The sequence below is a fragment of the Sapajus apella genome, unplaced genomic scaffold (assembly GCF_009761245.1).
Source record: "Sapajus apella isolate SASKATOON/1434 unplaced genomic scaffold, GSC_monkey_1.0 scaffold231, whole genome shotgun sequence".
Taxonomy (NCBI): Eukaryota; Metazoa; Chordata; class Mammalia; order Primates; family Cebidae; genus Sapajus; species Sapajus apella.
The window spans coordinates 130406-146573 of NW_022437171.1; the positions used below are offsets into that span (position 1 = coordinate 130406).

General features: G+C 46.6%; 1 protein-coding gene across 3 annotated transcripts in view; it reads right to left on the reverse strand.

Annotated features, from left to right (window-relative positions):
• The window catches only part of KLHL22 (kelch like family member 22), a 45674-nt gene that overhangs the window by 27206 nt on the left and 2300 nt on the right, over positions 1 to 16168 (reverse strand). Inside the window, exons 2-3 of one of the 3 annotated variants that reach the window (XM_032271407.1) lie at positions 14451 to 14520; positions 9964 to 10230 (exon numbers count right to left, since the gene is read on the reverse strand). In XM_032271407.1, coding sequence (XP_032127298.1) covers positions 9964 to 10190 — 227 coding nt within the window. In that variant the 5' untranslated portion in view covers positions 10191 to 10230; positions 14451 to 14520. The remainder of the gene's footprint in view (positions 1 to 9963; positions 10231 to 14450; positions 14521 to 16168) is intronic. The other 2 variants (XM_032271408.1, XM_032271406.1) reach the window with 2 other exon arrangements.

Genomic DNA, 16168 nt, shown 5'->3' on the forward strand with positions numbered 1-16168 from the left:
AACATAGGGAAACCTCATCTATACTAAAAATTTTTTAAATTAGCTAGGCACGGTGGCATGTGCCTGTAATCCCAGCTACTTTGGAGGCTGGGGCAGAAGAATTGCTCAAACCCAGGAGGCAGAGGTTGCAGTGAGCCAAGATTACACCACTGCGCTCCAGCCTGGGTGTCACAGCAAGACACTGTCTCTCTTTCTCTCTCTGGTGCATGCATACGCTCTCTCTTCCCCTCTCTGTCTCGATATATACGTATAAAAGCTAAGAAGGAATCTAGCACAGCATCTGACCTGGGAGTCACTGGTTACAAGAGGAGTAGGTGGAACGATGAGAAGGGGCAGGGACAGCCCCGTCTGAAGAACTGATTGATACCTAAGGATAAGGCTGAAAGGGCATGGCCAGCCAGGGGAGGGAGTTCCAGGTGGAGGAGACAGGTGTACAAGTTCTGGGGCAAGGCAGACCGTGGCATGCAAGGCACCCAAGATAAGCAGGAAGTGAGCAGGAGGGATGGGCAGGCAGGCCTTGGAGCCAGGTCCCTCTACATCCAGGGAGGTACAGTCCATATTGAAATCTGAACATTATGGGATGCTCTTGAGGAATTTACCTGCAGAGTGATCTGAGCTGACTGGCTTTCAGATCCAGGTGCTGGATGAGGCGCCCTTGGAAGACCAATTAGGCCTGAGATTTCCGTGGGCCTGAGGGCCAAGGGTGACCCTGGCCCCGGGGAGGGCACTGAGGCTAGAAAGCAGTAGCTGAGACTACCCTGGGATGTGGCACGGAGAACCTACTAATATGCTGAATCTAGGAGGACCCGGGAAGACTCAAGGCCCTCTGCTGGGCAGATGAGGACCCTTTACTGATGGAGGAAAATTTGGACAGCTGGGAGTCCCTTCATGGCTTCATGGCATGGTCAGTGTGAGATAGCTGTGAGACCTCCAAGTGTTGACACTGATTAGGTGTTTGGAGGTAAGAGGCCAGCAACTGGGGCGGAAGTTTAAATATGTCAGTCAGCAACATGAAGATGATAAGAGAAGCTGTTTTTACATTTTTTTGAGTAAATAATACATATACATGGTACCAGATTTTAAAATACAGCATAAGTTGTGAAAGTCCCCTTGCCTCTGCTCCCAGACATCAGTCAGCCCCCCTCCCAGGGCTGCACTATCCCCAGGGCAGTCATACTCCACATCTCACTTGGTTTTTACTCAATAACATAGCCTGGAGACTGATCCATGCCCATGTACACAGGACTGCCTCACTCTTTGCAAAGGCTGTCTCACTTCTTTAACCCATTCCAACAGGGGTACATGTAGGTTACTTGTAATTTCCATTTATTTTACATGATGGACAGCATCACCCTTACAACATCCAAAGTATGCATATGCCAGGAATAAGTCCCACAGATACAGCTGCTGGGTCAAAAGGTTTACATACATTTATACTTTAATAGTATTGTCAAGTTGCTCTTTTTACATCATTCTTAATAGCAGGGCCTGGTGCCTGCAATCCCCTACCCCCAACCCAGGAAGACACTAGCTCAAAGTCACCTCCACAGGAGGGAGAAACCTTATCACATAAGGTATAAAAAAATCCCACACGTTAAAGAGTCATTTCCATTTTCTTTCTGAGCCGTTCAGATTCTTAGTCAGTTTTCTATTAGACTCTGTCTTATCAATTTGAAAAAATCTGCCCTTTTTTTTTTTTGATGAGGAATTTCCCCATCTTTTGATTTTGTATTGCTTTTTTGCCATGTAGAAATTTGTCTTTTTTTAAGTGTAGTCAAGTGCAGTAGTGAGGAGGGGAAAGAGTAGTACATGAATCTGTTACTGTGAACAATCAACTGAGGTAACTTGCTACCTTCGGACCAGCCTATCTTCGTTTTCAGTGTTGTCAAATTTATCATTTACTTGCCTCTGCGTTTTGTGTCAAACTTAGAAAGGCTTTTTCCTTCTGATATTATTTAGAAAACATTTCCCCATATTTTCCTTTAGTGTTTTTATTGCTGAATCTTTCATATTTAAAACTGTTGATCCACCTGGAATTTATTTTGGCATAAGGTACAAAGCAAGGGTCCAACTTTCTAGATGGCAACTCTGTCATCTTCCCTCCGTCCTCTAATTTTTTTTTTTTTTGAGATGAAGTCTCACTCTACTGCCCAAGGTGGAGTGCAGCAATATGATCTCCGCTCACTGCACCTCACTAGCTCCACTGCCTGGGTTCAAGCAATTCTCCTGCCTCAGCCTCCTGAGTAGCTGGGACTACAGGCACATGCCACCATGCCCAGCTAATTTTTGTATTTTTAGTAGAGATGGGGTTTCACTAAGTTGGCCAGGATGGTCTTGAACTCCTGACCTCGTGATCCCCCTGTAATCCTCCCAAAGTGCTAGGATTACAGGTGTGAGCCACCACACCCGGCCTCTAATTTTTGAGGCCATATTTATCACATAGGGCAGTGATAGTCTCATTACTTTTGTTTTCAACAATTTCCTGGCCACTGATTGCTTTTTACATTTGAATTTTAGAATCAAGTTTCTGTAATTGCCCCAAATAAACCCTCTTGGTATTTTGGGGGGGTATGTTAAACATCTAGGTTAATGTAAAGAGAAACGGCATTTTTATAATGGGCACAGTGGACCTTTTGATCTGTCCAGCCATCCTCTGGGTCTATTTGGAGGTCTTACAAGTCATCTTCCTACAGACCTGGCACATATTTGTTACATTTATTCCCAGACATTTCACTCCATGCATGGCCAAGCCCTCGGGGCACTTTCGCATGCTCTTTGTAGAGGTCTGGCTGGCTCTCCTGGACTTTCCAGGACCGTGCTAGTAGCATGCACTTCTGCCTGGTTCTTCTGCTGGCACCTCTGGAACTACATTGGCAGCAGTGAAGACGGCAATATTTCAAGCACCTCCCGCCATGAGCAGGGTGTGGGGTGCTTGGATTGACACAGATTTTTATTAAGAAAGAAGGGGCTGGGCACAGTGGCTCACACCTGCAATACCAGCACTTTGGGAGGCCGAGGTGGGCAGATCACCTGAGGTCCGGAGTTCAAGACTAGCCTGGCCAACATGGTGAAATCCCATCTCTACTAAAAATACAAAATTAGCTAGGTGTGGTGGCACATGCCTGTAGTCCCAGCTACTCAGGAGGCTGAGACAGGATAATCACTTGAACCCAGGAAGTGAAGGCTGCAGTGAGCTATCGTGCCACTGCACTGCAGCCTGGGTGACAGAGTGAGACTCTGTCTCAAAAAAAATAAACTAGGCTAGATGCGGTGGCTCACGTCTATAATCCCAGCACTGTGGGAGGCCGAGGTGGGCGGATCATAAGGTCAGCAGATCGAGACTATCCTGGCTAACACAGTGAAACCCTATCTCTACTAAAAATACAAAAAATTAGCTGGGCATGATGACACATGCCTGTAGTCCCAGCTATTTGGGAGGCTGAGGCAGGAGAACCACTTGAACCCGGGAGGCAAAGGTTGTGGTGAGCCGAGATCGGCCATTGCATTCCAGCCTGGGTGACAGAGCAAGACTCCATCTCAAAAAAAGAAAAGAAAAGAAAAAATAATCTTATAATCCTTTGGGAGGTTGAGGCAGGAGGACTACAGGCATGCACCACCACGTCTGGCTAATTTTTATATTTTTAGTAGAGACAGGGTTTCTTCATGTTGGTCAGGATGGTCTAGAACTCCCAACCTCAGGTGATCTGCCTGCTTCGGCCTCCCAAAGTGCTGGGATTACAGGCCACCACACCTGGCCTTCATTTTTATTTTTTTAGAGACAGGGTCTTGCTACGTTGCTCAGGCTGGACTTAAACTCCTGTGCTCAAGTGATCCTCCCACCTCAGCATCCCAAGTAGCTGGGACTAAAAATCCTCAACCATGACATATGGCTCAATTATAAATTTTCTTAGATTACGATAGTATTATAGGCATGTCAGTGAATCTCCTCATCCTTAGAGAGATGAACTGAAGTTGTTAGAGATAAATTGTCATGATAGCTATAACTTACTCTGAAGTAAATATGCAAAACGTTAGCTGACAAATTTAAGCTAAGGGTACGGATGTTTGCTATACTTACCTTTCAACTTTTCTGTAGGATTTAACCTTTCAACATAAAAATCAGAGAAAAAAGAGCCCTAAACAAAAATAAAACATATAGCCACTCCTTTTTATTTTCTTTTTTACCAAAAATTTTACCAAATATAATTCTTTAAACATTCATTTTTGGCTCACTGCAGCCTCAACCTCCTGGGCTCAAGTGATGCTTCTGTCTCAGCCTATAGGCATGCACCACCCATGCAACACTGAGCGAGACTTTGTCTCAAAAAAAGAAGTAGGCCAGGCATGATGGTTCATATCTATAATCCCATGTCCACAATTCCAGCACTTTGGGACGGCTGAGGTAGGAGAACTGCTTGAGTCCAGGAGTTTCAGACCAGCCTGGGAAGCATAGTAAGATCCTTTATCTACAAATAATTTTTTTAAAAAACTGGCCAGGCATGGTGGTGCATGCCTATAGTCCCAGCTACTTAGGAGGCTGAGGCAGAAGCATTGCTTGAGCCCAGAAAGTGGAGGCTGCAATGAGCCATGATGGTGCCCCCAAACTCTAGCCTGGGTGACAAAGTGAAATCCTGTCTCAAAAAACAAAACAAACAAACAAACAGAAAATAACAAATTTTAGCAAGGATGTGGAGAAAGTATAACCCTTGGGCACTGTTGGTGAGAATGCAAAATGGTGCAACTGCTATGTTCCTCAGGAAATTATCAATAGAATGACACAGCAATTCCACTTCTGAAAAAGAACTGAAAGCATAGTCTCAGATATTTGCACACCCATGTTCATAGCAGCATTATTCACAACAGCTGAGAGATAGAAGCAAACGAAATATCCACTAATAGGTGAACAGATAACATGTGGTATATCCATACAACGGCACACTATTCAGCCTTAAAAACGAAGAAATCATGTCACATGTTATAACACAAATGAAACTTAAAAACATGATAAAATGAAATAAGCAAGACATAAAAGAGCTAATGCTGTATGATTCTACTTAGAATAGCTTAATTCATAGAGACAGAAAGTAGAATGGTAACTGCCAGGGCCTAGAGGTAAAGGAGAAAAAGGAGTTGTGGTTTAGTGGGTACAGAGTTTCAGATTTGTAAGATAAAGTTCTGGGTCAGGCACAGTGGCTAACATCTATAATCCCAGCACTTTGGAAGGCCAAGGCAGGCAGATCACCTGAGGTGAGGGGTTTAAGACCAGGCTGGCCAACATGACGAAACCCCATCTCTACTAAAAATACAAAAATTAGCCGGGTGTGGTGGCACCCGCCTGTAGTCCTAGCTACTCAGGAGGCTGAGGCAGGAGAATTACTTGAACCCAGGAGGTGGAGGTTGCAGTGGGTAGAGATCGCGCCACTGCACTGCAGCCTGGGTGACAGAGCAAGACTCTGTTTCAAAAAAAAAAAAAATGCCAGGCTCGGTGGCTCACATCTATAATCCCAGCACTTTGGGAGGCCGAGGCGGGTGGATCACGAGGTCAGGTCAGGAGTTAAAGACCAGCCTGGCCAAGATAGTGAAACCCTGTCTCTACTAAAAATACAAAAATTAGCTGGGAGTGGTGGCAGGCGCCTGTAATTCCAGTTACTCAGGAGGCTGAGGCAGAGAACTGCTTCAACCTGGGAGGCGGAGGTTGCAGTGAGCCGATATTGCACCACTGCACTCCAGCCTGGGTGACAGAGTGAGACTCTGTCTCAAAAAAATTAAAAAAAATACACATACACACACACACGCACACACACAATTAGCCTAGAAAATAATTGAGTTTGGGGTGGGTTCTGTGGTTTAACGAGATTACGCCAAATATTTTTTAAGATGTTTGGCTGGTCCAAAAGCAGTTATCTTAGTTGATTTTTTAAGATGTTTGGCTGGTCCAAAAGTAGTTATCTCAGTTGGTTGTTCAGTGTCAGTAACAGATCCTTGTTCTTCTCTTTCCCCTCTTCTCACTACTGCACTTGACTAATCTAAAAAATAATAATAATACATAAAAATGGGCTAGGCGCAGTGACTTACGCCTATAATCCCAGCACTTTGGGAGGTTGAGGTGGGTGAATCACTTGAGGTCAGGAGTTCAAGACCAGCCTGGCCAACATAGTGAAACCCTGTCTCTATCAAAAATTACAAAAATTAGCTAGGCGTGGTGGCACGCACCTGTAGTCCCAGCTACTCAGGAAGTTGAGGTGGAAGAATCACTTGAACCGGGGAAGTAGAGGTTGCAGTGAGCCAGGATCGTACCACTGCACTCCAGCCTAGATGACAGGGTGAGACTCCGTCTCAAAAAAGTAAAGTAATACATAAAAATAGGCCAGGCGCAGTGGCTCACACCCGTAATCCCAGCACTTTGGGAGGCTGAGGTGGATGGATCACAAGGTCAGGAGTTCGAGATCAGCCTAGCAATATGGTGAAACCCCATCTCTACTAAAAATACAAAAATTTGCTGGGCATGGTAGTACACGCCTGTAGTCCCAGCTGCTCAGGAGGCTGAGGCAAGAGAATCGCTTGAACCCAGGAGGCAGAGGTTGTAGTGAGTCGAGATCATGTCATTGCACTCCAGCCTGGGTGACAGAGAGAGTCTCTACCTCAAAAAAATAAATAAAAATTTAAAAATAAAAAATAAAAAATAAAAATATTCAATTTCGTCTCTTCTGGGTCTTTGTAGTCAGAAAAAAAGATTTTCAATGTTAAATGTCAGAGCTTTTTGGGTTTCAGAGTTGTGGACTAGTATTTTTTTTTTTTTTTTAAATGTATGGATACTTTGTTTACACGGGGAGGGGAAAATAAAAATAAAAAAAAAGAAAAAAAGAAAAATGTATGGATACATAGGAACATTTAAAAACTGGTTACCATGGGATGAGGGGCAGGGAGATAGGAGGACAGGTGCTGGGTATCCTTTTCCATCTCTTCAAAAAGGTTTTTTTTTCTTTTGGAAACAGAGTCTCATTTGGAAACAGTCTCACTCTGTCACCCAAGCTGGACTACAGTGGCACCATCTTGGCTTGGCTCACTGCAGCCTTGACCTCTGGGCTCAAGAAATTCTCTCACCTCAGCCTCCCAAGTAGTGGGGACTACAGGCGTATGCCACCATGCCCAGCCAATTTTTGTATTTTTTGTAGAGTTAGGGTTTTGCCATTTTGCCTAGACGAACCTCAAACTCTGGGACTGAGGTGATCAGTCCACCTCAGCCTCCCAAAGTGCTGGGGTTACAGGTGTGAGCCACTCTGCCGGGAAAAGTTTTTTGGTTTTTGTTTTTGAGAGACAGGCTCTTGCTATGATGTTCAAGCTGCAGTGCAGTGACATGATCTCACTACTCATCAGCATAGGAGTTTTGACCTGGTCCATTTTCAACCTGGGCCGGTTCACCTCTTTTTAGGTAACTCTGCGCATGATCATTTTGATGCCAAATTGAGTGTGGACACCCCATTGTCATCGCACACTGCAGTCCAAAACTCCTGGGCTCAAGAGGGGCTGAGAGGGTGAGTCCGGGGGATCCCATAGGCTTCACAGCCTCTGGCCATCCTCTCCTGCACAGATCCTAAGCCTCCTGCAGTGGGCCCTCAGCTCCCCTCCCCTATCTACTGTCCTGTATTTTATCTTAATGCTTATTAAAGGTCTCAGCTGAATTTCCCTGGTGAACTGAAAGAACTCTGCTTCCCCTGGACACATCTGCACCAAGCCACTACTGGGTCACATTATTCATAAACTCTTTCTGGAGACAGAGGCACTTAAACCATACATATTTTGCTTGACAGTTCCTAATTTAAAAAAGAGAGAGAGAGGGAAAGAGAGAGAGAGAGAGAGTGAGAGAGAACTACAACCAAGCCTTGAAGACAAAATGATCAAACAGAATCAGAGCTAGAATGGAACACCTCAGGCTTGGAGTCCCATGACAACCTTGCTGGGGACCATGAGTGGCCCTCAGTCCTTCTCAGCCTCATGCCACATATGTGAAATAAGGGTGGTGACACCCACCTCCTCAAGTGCAGAGCAGTGCAGCCAATGGGAGAAACAGTGTACTGATCTGCTATCTGTGCACAGAAATGTATTCATTTAAGCCACAACTATTGTTTGAATATGTGAAAACCACATTAGACACTAGGGATAAGAGACAGATTACAGCCCAGTGGACAAGACAGATAAGCCACAGGTTTCTCACACTGTGCCAAGTGTTGGGATGAGGTCACAATGGAAGTCATAAGAAACCCCAGAGGGGCCAGAGAACTCAGTGGGAGGGCCAGAGGCTAACACCTGAGGGATGAGAGGTGTGAGCCAGAAAATGGATGCCTAGGGAAGGAGTGACTATAAACATCATGCAGCTATGCACATAATGCATGCACGGTAATAATTACCCAGACCTGGGCTTTAGTACCCACAGGGTGCCAGAGAAGTGAAAGGGCTTATATGGACCTTCCAACCTTCCAGCTGGCATTATGAGAAGTGGTGATATTGAAAGACTTCAGGATAAATTATCATGTGTTAAGAAAAGGTGAGCGTGGGCTGGGCACGGTGGCTTACACCTATAATCCCAGTACTTCAAAAGGCCGAGGCAGGCAGATCACCTGAGGTCAGGAGATTGAGACCAGCCTGGCCAACAGGGCAAAACCCCATCTCTACTAAAAATACAAAATTAGCTGGGCATGGTGATGTGCACCTGTAATCCCAAATTATTCGGGAGGCTAAGACAGGGGAATCTCTTAAAATCTTGTCCAGGTGGAGGCAGAGGCTGCAGTGAGCCAAGATCACACCACTACACTCCAGCCTGGACAACAGAGCAAGACTCTGTCTCAAAAAAAAAAAAAAAAAAAAAAAAAAAAAAAAAAGGAAAAGTGAGTGTGTATAAAGAAAGGAAATATAGCAAAGTGTTAACAACTGGTAGGCCGAGCATGGTGGCTCATGCCTGTAATCCCAGAACTTTGGAAGGCCAAGGTGGGCAGATCACCTGAGGTCAGGAGTTCAAGACTAGACTGGCCAACATGGCAAAACCCCATCTCTACTAAAAATATAAAAATTAGCTGAGCGTAGTGGCAGGCGCCTGTAATCCCAGCTCCTCGGGAGGCTGAGGCAAGAGAATGACTTGAACCTGGGAGGCGGAGGTTGCAGTGAGCGGAGATCATGCCATTGCACTCCAGCCTGAGGGATAAGAGCGAGTCTTCATCTCAAAAAAAGAAAAAAAAAAATTGTATTTGGCTATTCATCATACTATTCTTTAGAATTTTCCATAGATTTGAAAATTTCCAAAATGAAAATGTTGGGAGTAGGAATGGAAGCCAGGGTAATGCAGAAAGAAAACCTGTTTTATACCAAGACATTGTACTTGCAGCTAAAAATTCATTTTACAAAATGCAGTATTAAAAATACAGTCAAGCATTTGGGGAGGGGAGGGGAGAGTATGGCAGGGCAGGGCAGAGCAGTGGAGCGGAGGGGAGAGGAGGGGACGGGATGGGAGGAAGGAAAGGAAAGGAAAAAGGAAAGGGGAAAAGAAAGAAGAGAGGAAAGAGGAGAGGAAGGAAAGAAGAATACAGAGAAGAGGGAAAGGAAAGATAAAAAGAGAGGAATGGGGGGAGGGGACGGGAGACAAGAGGGGAGGAGGGGAGGGCAGAGAAGGGGAGGGGAGAGGAGGGGAGGGGAGGGGAGGGGGGAGGGGAGAGAGAAGAAAGAGAGAGAGAGAGAGAGAAAGAGAGAGAGAGAGAAGCCAAGCCAAGCCCAAGAGACAGGATGGCTGAAAGAAAAATGAACTCTAAGACCCCTTCAGCCTCTCATACTTGTTGACTAAGTCATCACCACAAGGAGTGGGGGAGGCTCTGAGGTGAGCAGGAGACCAGCCGCTGTCACTACCAGTACCTTTACCAGCAGAGCCAGGATTATCTGTGTTATTATTCTAACAAACAATTCTAATGAACTCACCTGAAGTAATCACAGGATGCAGCCAGCAGGATGCGATGGGCCTCGATGTGTCTGCCCTCCACCACCAGTACAACATCGAAGAGGATCCCACTGTCCCGGAGAGCTAGCAGCCCTCGGAGCAAGGCCTGGGAGTGCTGTGCACTTCGGTAGGTGTTGTTCACGCAGTGTGGGTGGGAGGGCTGTGCAGGCAACTTGCAGAGCTGGGTGAACTCCTGCTCCTCCGCCATCCTGACAGCCACAAGATCCCTTACCACTGCCGCCTGTCAGCTGGCAAAACAGAGGGGCAGGGGTGAGCAGTCAGGCATCAGCCCCACCACATACAGACTGGCCAGCTCTGTGGCTCCCCTTGCTCCTGTGCCTCCCTCAAGCTCATTTGTTTTCCCTCTGATCCCAAATCCCCTAATTCCCTCTCCCCTCCCACCTCTGGTCCAACTTCCTGATGGCCTTCTTCCTGATGACCTGTGTCCCATCCTGCCCAAGACCCTTCATCCCATTTTATCTTCTTCAGCATCAAAGTCAAACAGAAGTGTTTGGGGAAACAGACTGACCTGGGTTGGAGCCCCACTCCAGAGACTTAAAACATAACCAACCTGAGTCTGGCATTCCCCAACTGTAAAAAGAGAGATAAAAGTACCCATCCCATTGGGGTATTCTAAAATTGGTAAAACAATGAATATAAAGCATAAGCACACACCAGGTTCTCAAGAGTTCTTCTTCCCTCCCATTGAGAATGAATAAAATTAGGTTCTTCCCCATGGCAATGGTTGCATAAAAATGGCAAGACCTGAGTAGTGGTCAGGAGACACAGAGCCAGGAGTCTGGGAGGTGGGCGCCAAGGGGTGACATTTCCAGGGTCTACTTCCTTTTACTGAGATTCTGTGCGTCAAGCACAGTAACTTTGATTGAACCTGATGCATTTAAATTCATCTGCATTGCCTTCTAAATTAAAGGCTACCTTCTAATAATTGAGTCAGTACGCTCAAAAACTGCAAACTGATTTGAATAGGTGCCTCAGAAACCTAACCAGTAAAACAAACCTACTGCAAATGCATTTTTGCCATGCACCAACCAAAAGCGACCGTAGACAGCCAGCTGCTCAGGTCAGGGAGTGGCTAGTTCCACACTGTAAGGCATGGCCAAGCTGCAGGCTCTGTAGGTACAGCATAGCCAGCTACAAGATATGAACATCTGTCTTCTTCACCTCACTTCATTCTTTCCTCTCCCCAAAATATGTTTATTCTCCAATTACCTCCAGTCATGCATCACTTAACGTTGGGGATACATTCTGAGACATGCATTGCTGGAGGCAATTTCCTCATTGTGTGAGTATCACAGAGCACACCTATACAAATCTAGATGGCAGAAACTACTCTACACCTAGGCCATAAGGTACAGCAAAATGCTCCCATGCTACATACTTGTACAGCATGTTACTGTAGTTCTGAATGAAAAAAACACAGTTTTTCCTCTCCTCTTATACCACAACAACCAACACAGAAGACTTCTAGCCAAATGTGTGAGAGTTTTTCCCCATTAAGAAGCAAGCAATCAATTCTGCCAGATACCAACTGGGTGTCCTCTAATTCACCAGTCCCCAAGCTTTTTGGCACTAGGGACCAGTTTCATGAAAGATAATTTTTCCAAGGGGTGGGGGAATGGTTTTGGGATGAAACTGTTTCATCTCAGATTATCAGGCATTAGTTAGATTCTCATAAGGAACGCATAATCTGGACCCCTCACATGCACAGTTCACAATAGGGTTTGTGCTAGTATGAGAATCTGATGCCACCACTGATCTGACAGGAGGCGGAGCTCAGGAGGTAAGGCTGGCTCACCCTCCAGTCACCTCCTGCTGTGTGGCCTGGTTCCTAACCAGCCACAGACCGGTACAGGTCTGAGACCTGGGGGTTGGGGACCCCTGCTCTAATTCAGCTCTAAAACTATCTACCTGGTGACAGTGTCAGATCCCACAGGTTGAGGGCTCAGTCCACCAGGTTGTTTTACCTGTGCTTCTGACCAACAGGCTATATATTAGGGCTCCCAAGACCCCCTTCTTGGGTTCAATTAATTTGTTAGAGCAACTCACAGAACTCAGGAAAATACTTATGCTTACTGGTTTGCTATAAAGGGTATTACAAAGGACACAGATGCATGGGGCCAGGCATGTGGGAAGTGGTGCAGAGACTCCAGGCCCTCTCCAGGAACACCACCCTTTAGAAGTCTCCATGCATTCAACTATCCAGTTGTTTTCCAAACCCAGTCATTTTGAATTTTTATGGAAGCTTCATTACATAGGCATGATTGATTAAATCACTGGCCATTGGTGATGAACTTAATCTTCAGTCCCTCTCCCCTCTCCAGAGGTTGAGAGGTAAGGTTGAAAGTCCCAACCCTCTTAACCTGCCTTGGCCTTTCCTGTGATCAGCCCACATCCTGAAGCTATATAGGGGTTGCTGACCAGCATGCAAAAAGGCATCACTTTGGAGAGTCCAAAGATTTTAGAAATTGTATGACAAGAAATGAAACAAGACCAAATATATATTTCACAATATCACAGTACTGAATACTATAGCAACTGTAACACAATAGTATTTGTGCATGTCAACATAGACAAGGTACAGTAAAAATATGGGACCATGATCCTTCATGTGGTCCAATGTGTCACTGACTGAAATGTCAATGTGTGGCCCATGATCATGTATTTTTATTTTTTATTTATTTATTTATTTATTTTTTTTGAGACGGAGTTTTGCTCTTGTTACCCAGGCTGGAGCGCAATGGCGCGATCTCGGCTCAGCGCAACCTCCGCCTCCTGGGTTCAGGCAATTCTCCTGCCTCAGCCTCCTGAGTAGCTGGGATTACAGGCACACGCCACCATGCCCAGCTAATTTTTTGTATTTTCAGTAGAGACGGGGTTTCACCATGTTGACCAGGATGGTCTCGATCTCTTGACCTCGTGATCCACCCGCCTCGGCCTCCCAAAGTGCTGGGATTACAGGCTTGAGCCACCGCGCCCGGCCCGATCATGTATTTTTAAAACAAAAAATGGCTGGGGATGGTGGCTCACCCCTGTAATCCCAGCACTTTGGGAGGCCAAGGTGGGCAGATCACCTGAGGTCAGGGGTTCAAGGCCAGTCTGACCAATATGGAGAATCCCATCTCCACGGAAAATACAAAATCAGCCAAGTGTGGTGGCGCGTGCCTATAATCCCAGCTACTCAGGAGGCTGAGGTAGGAGAATCCCTTGAACCCGGGAGGCAGAGGTTGCAGTGAGCTGAGATCACGCCATTGCACTCCAGCTTGGGCAACAAGAGCGAACCTCCATCTCAAAAAAGAAAAAATGAAAAACAGTAAGTGTATTAGGTGAATGGGAACAAAAAAAAAAATAGATGCTAATATAAAAGTTACCAAAAAGAATAGGTCTCCTTCACTACTGAGGCTCAGGGTCACCCCCTAACCCACTCCCTGGATGCCCTACTGTTTCCCCTCAAACATACTCAGTTATCTGTGTCTGTTCCTCAGTTTGCCTCCTGGACCTGGGACCTCTACCCACCCATCCACTCATTCCTTTCCCCCTCCCTGGGCTGGCTAATCTTTCTTATCAAGGCCCCAGAGATGGCCAGAGCCAAGGTGTATCCCCCGTGACCACCTCTTACGATTCTCTCTTGCCCTATGATAATTCTCCCTTTTCTGACCCCTCCCTTTCATCTCGCACACCCTGCTCCAGCCCACGCTTCTTTCCCGAGGGTTTGCATTCTCAGTTTCACCTCCAGCTCAGTGCCTAGTCTAGCTAGTAGCCCTCCAACTTGTCTAGTTTTGTTATTGGTACAGCTATCATTTCAATGTTGGTAGCCTCAATATCTCAATGATATTTTCTCCTTTCTAACCCACGTGCCCTATGAACACCCTAGTTCCGATTCCTTCACCTCGCCTCCATCTCAGATACCCTCTACTCCTCCGGGGCCACAGCTCTGGGTCAGACCACAGCAATGATGCCCCAACCAGTTTCCCTACCTCTTGCTTCATCCTCCCCAGGCTGCTCTCTTTCAAGCCTTACCTCCTCAGCACCATCAGCAGTCCTTAGTCCAAAAGCAATACCTGTCATCAACTGAACACCTTTAGTCACCCCTCTAGGCCATTCTGTTTCTCTTAGTCCCATATTGGTCAAGGTCTAGCTCCATCACTTCTCCCTCTATCGTTGTACAGAGAACATGATGAATATGCCCCACCACTCAAACCTGCCTATTTATCCACCACAAGGAGATTCTGGCTTCTTGAGGGCTGAGGCTTTATCTCACAAATATCTCAAAAGCCCCCATGGCTGGCTCCGCCACTTGCTAATGACAGATTCTGGGCACTTGCCTCATATATCCATGCTTCAGCTTCATCACCACCATGACCGCCACAGAGTCAAGAAGGTCTCCTCTGAGGATGACCTCTGCAACTGACTACCCCAACAGACATCAAGCCCCCAGGTAGATCCTCACCTTCTGTGAGCACAGTAGCGCCTCTGCTCTCTTGGGAAGGGATAAATAGCAGCTACTCCCTAAACACCTACTGCAAGAACAAGTACAGTCAAACAAAAAGACATCTTCTAGGGGCAGGCAAAGCACATTTACCAAACACAATTTAAGAAACTCAGCTAGGGCTTAAGGAGGGCATGCCAAAAAAATGAACCAATTCCCTGCTGTGAAGGAGAGCAGCACAGAGTGCAACGTTTAAAACCACATATATACAGCAAGCACTGGCTATCACAAAAATGTCCACTCTCAGGAGAATAGATGTCATGGCACAGTGATTTGACAGAAAGCTAGGCAACAGTTAAAATGTGCAAAGTGGCCAGGTGCAGTGGCTTAGGCCTGTAATCCCAGCACTTTGGGAAGCCAAGGCAAGCAGATCACAAGGTCAGCAGTTCAAGACCAGCCTGGCCAACATAATGAAACCTCATCTCTACTAAAAATACAAAAAATGGCTGGGCACAATGGCTCACACCTGTACTCCCAGCACTTTGGAGGCAGAGGCAGGCAGATCACCTGAGGTTGGGAGTTCGCGACCAGCCTGACCAACATGGAGAAACCCTGTCTCTACAAAAAATACAAAATTAGCCAGGCATGGTGGTGCATGCCTGTAATCCCAGCTACTTGGGAGGGAGGCTGAGGCAGGAGAATCGCTTGAATCTGAGAGGCGGATGGAGGTTGCAGTGAGCGATCACACCACTGCACTTCAGCCTGGGTGACTGTGCAAGACTCTGGCTCAAAAAATATATATATGTGTGCAAAGTAGCCTGGGCACAGTGCTGTAATTTCAACACTTTGGGAGGCCGAAGCAGTCGGATCACCTGAGGTCAGGAGTTCAAAACCAGCCTGGCCAACATGACGAAACCCCACCTCTACTAAAAATACCCATCGGCGTGGTGGCATGCGCCTGTAATCCCAGTTACTCCAGAGGCCAACGCAGGAGAATCACTTGAACCACGGAGGCAGAGGTTGCAGTGAGCTGAGATCACGCCCCTGCACTCTAGCCCTCGAGAGAGAGCAAGACTCTGTCTCAAAAAAAAAAAAAGGGGGGGGGGCGCAGTGGCTCACATCTGTAATCCTAGCATTTTGGGAGGCTGAGGCGGGTGGATCACAAGGTCAAGAGTTCAATACAAAACTGGCCAACGTGGTGAAACCCCATCTCTACTACTAAAAAAAAACCAAAAATTAGCCGGGCGCAGTGGCTCAAGCCTGTAATCCCAGCACTTTGGGAGGCCGAGGCGGGTGGATCACGAGGTCAAGAGATTGAGACCATCCTGGCCAACATGGTGAAACCCCGTCTCTACTAAAAATACAAAAAATTAGCTGGGCATGGTGGCGCGTACCTGTAATCCCAGCTACTTGGGAGCCTGAGGCAGGAGAATTGCCTGAACCCAGGAGGCGGAGCTTGTGGTGAGCCGAGATCGCGCCATTGCACTCCAGCCTGGGTAACAAGAGCGAAACTCCGTCTCAAAAAAAAAAAAAGAAAAAGAAAAAAATTAGCTGGGCATGGTGGCTCATGCCTGTAATACCAGTGCCATAGGAGGTCAAGGTAGGTGGAGTTCAAGACCACCCTTGGCCGGGCGCGGTGGCTCAAGCCTGTAATCCCAGCACTTTGGGAGGCCGAGGCGGGTGGATCACGAGGTCAAGAGATCGAGACCATCCTGGTCAACATGGTGAAACCCCGTCTA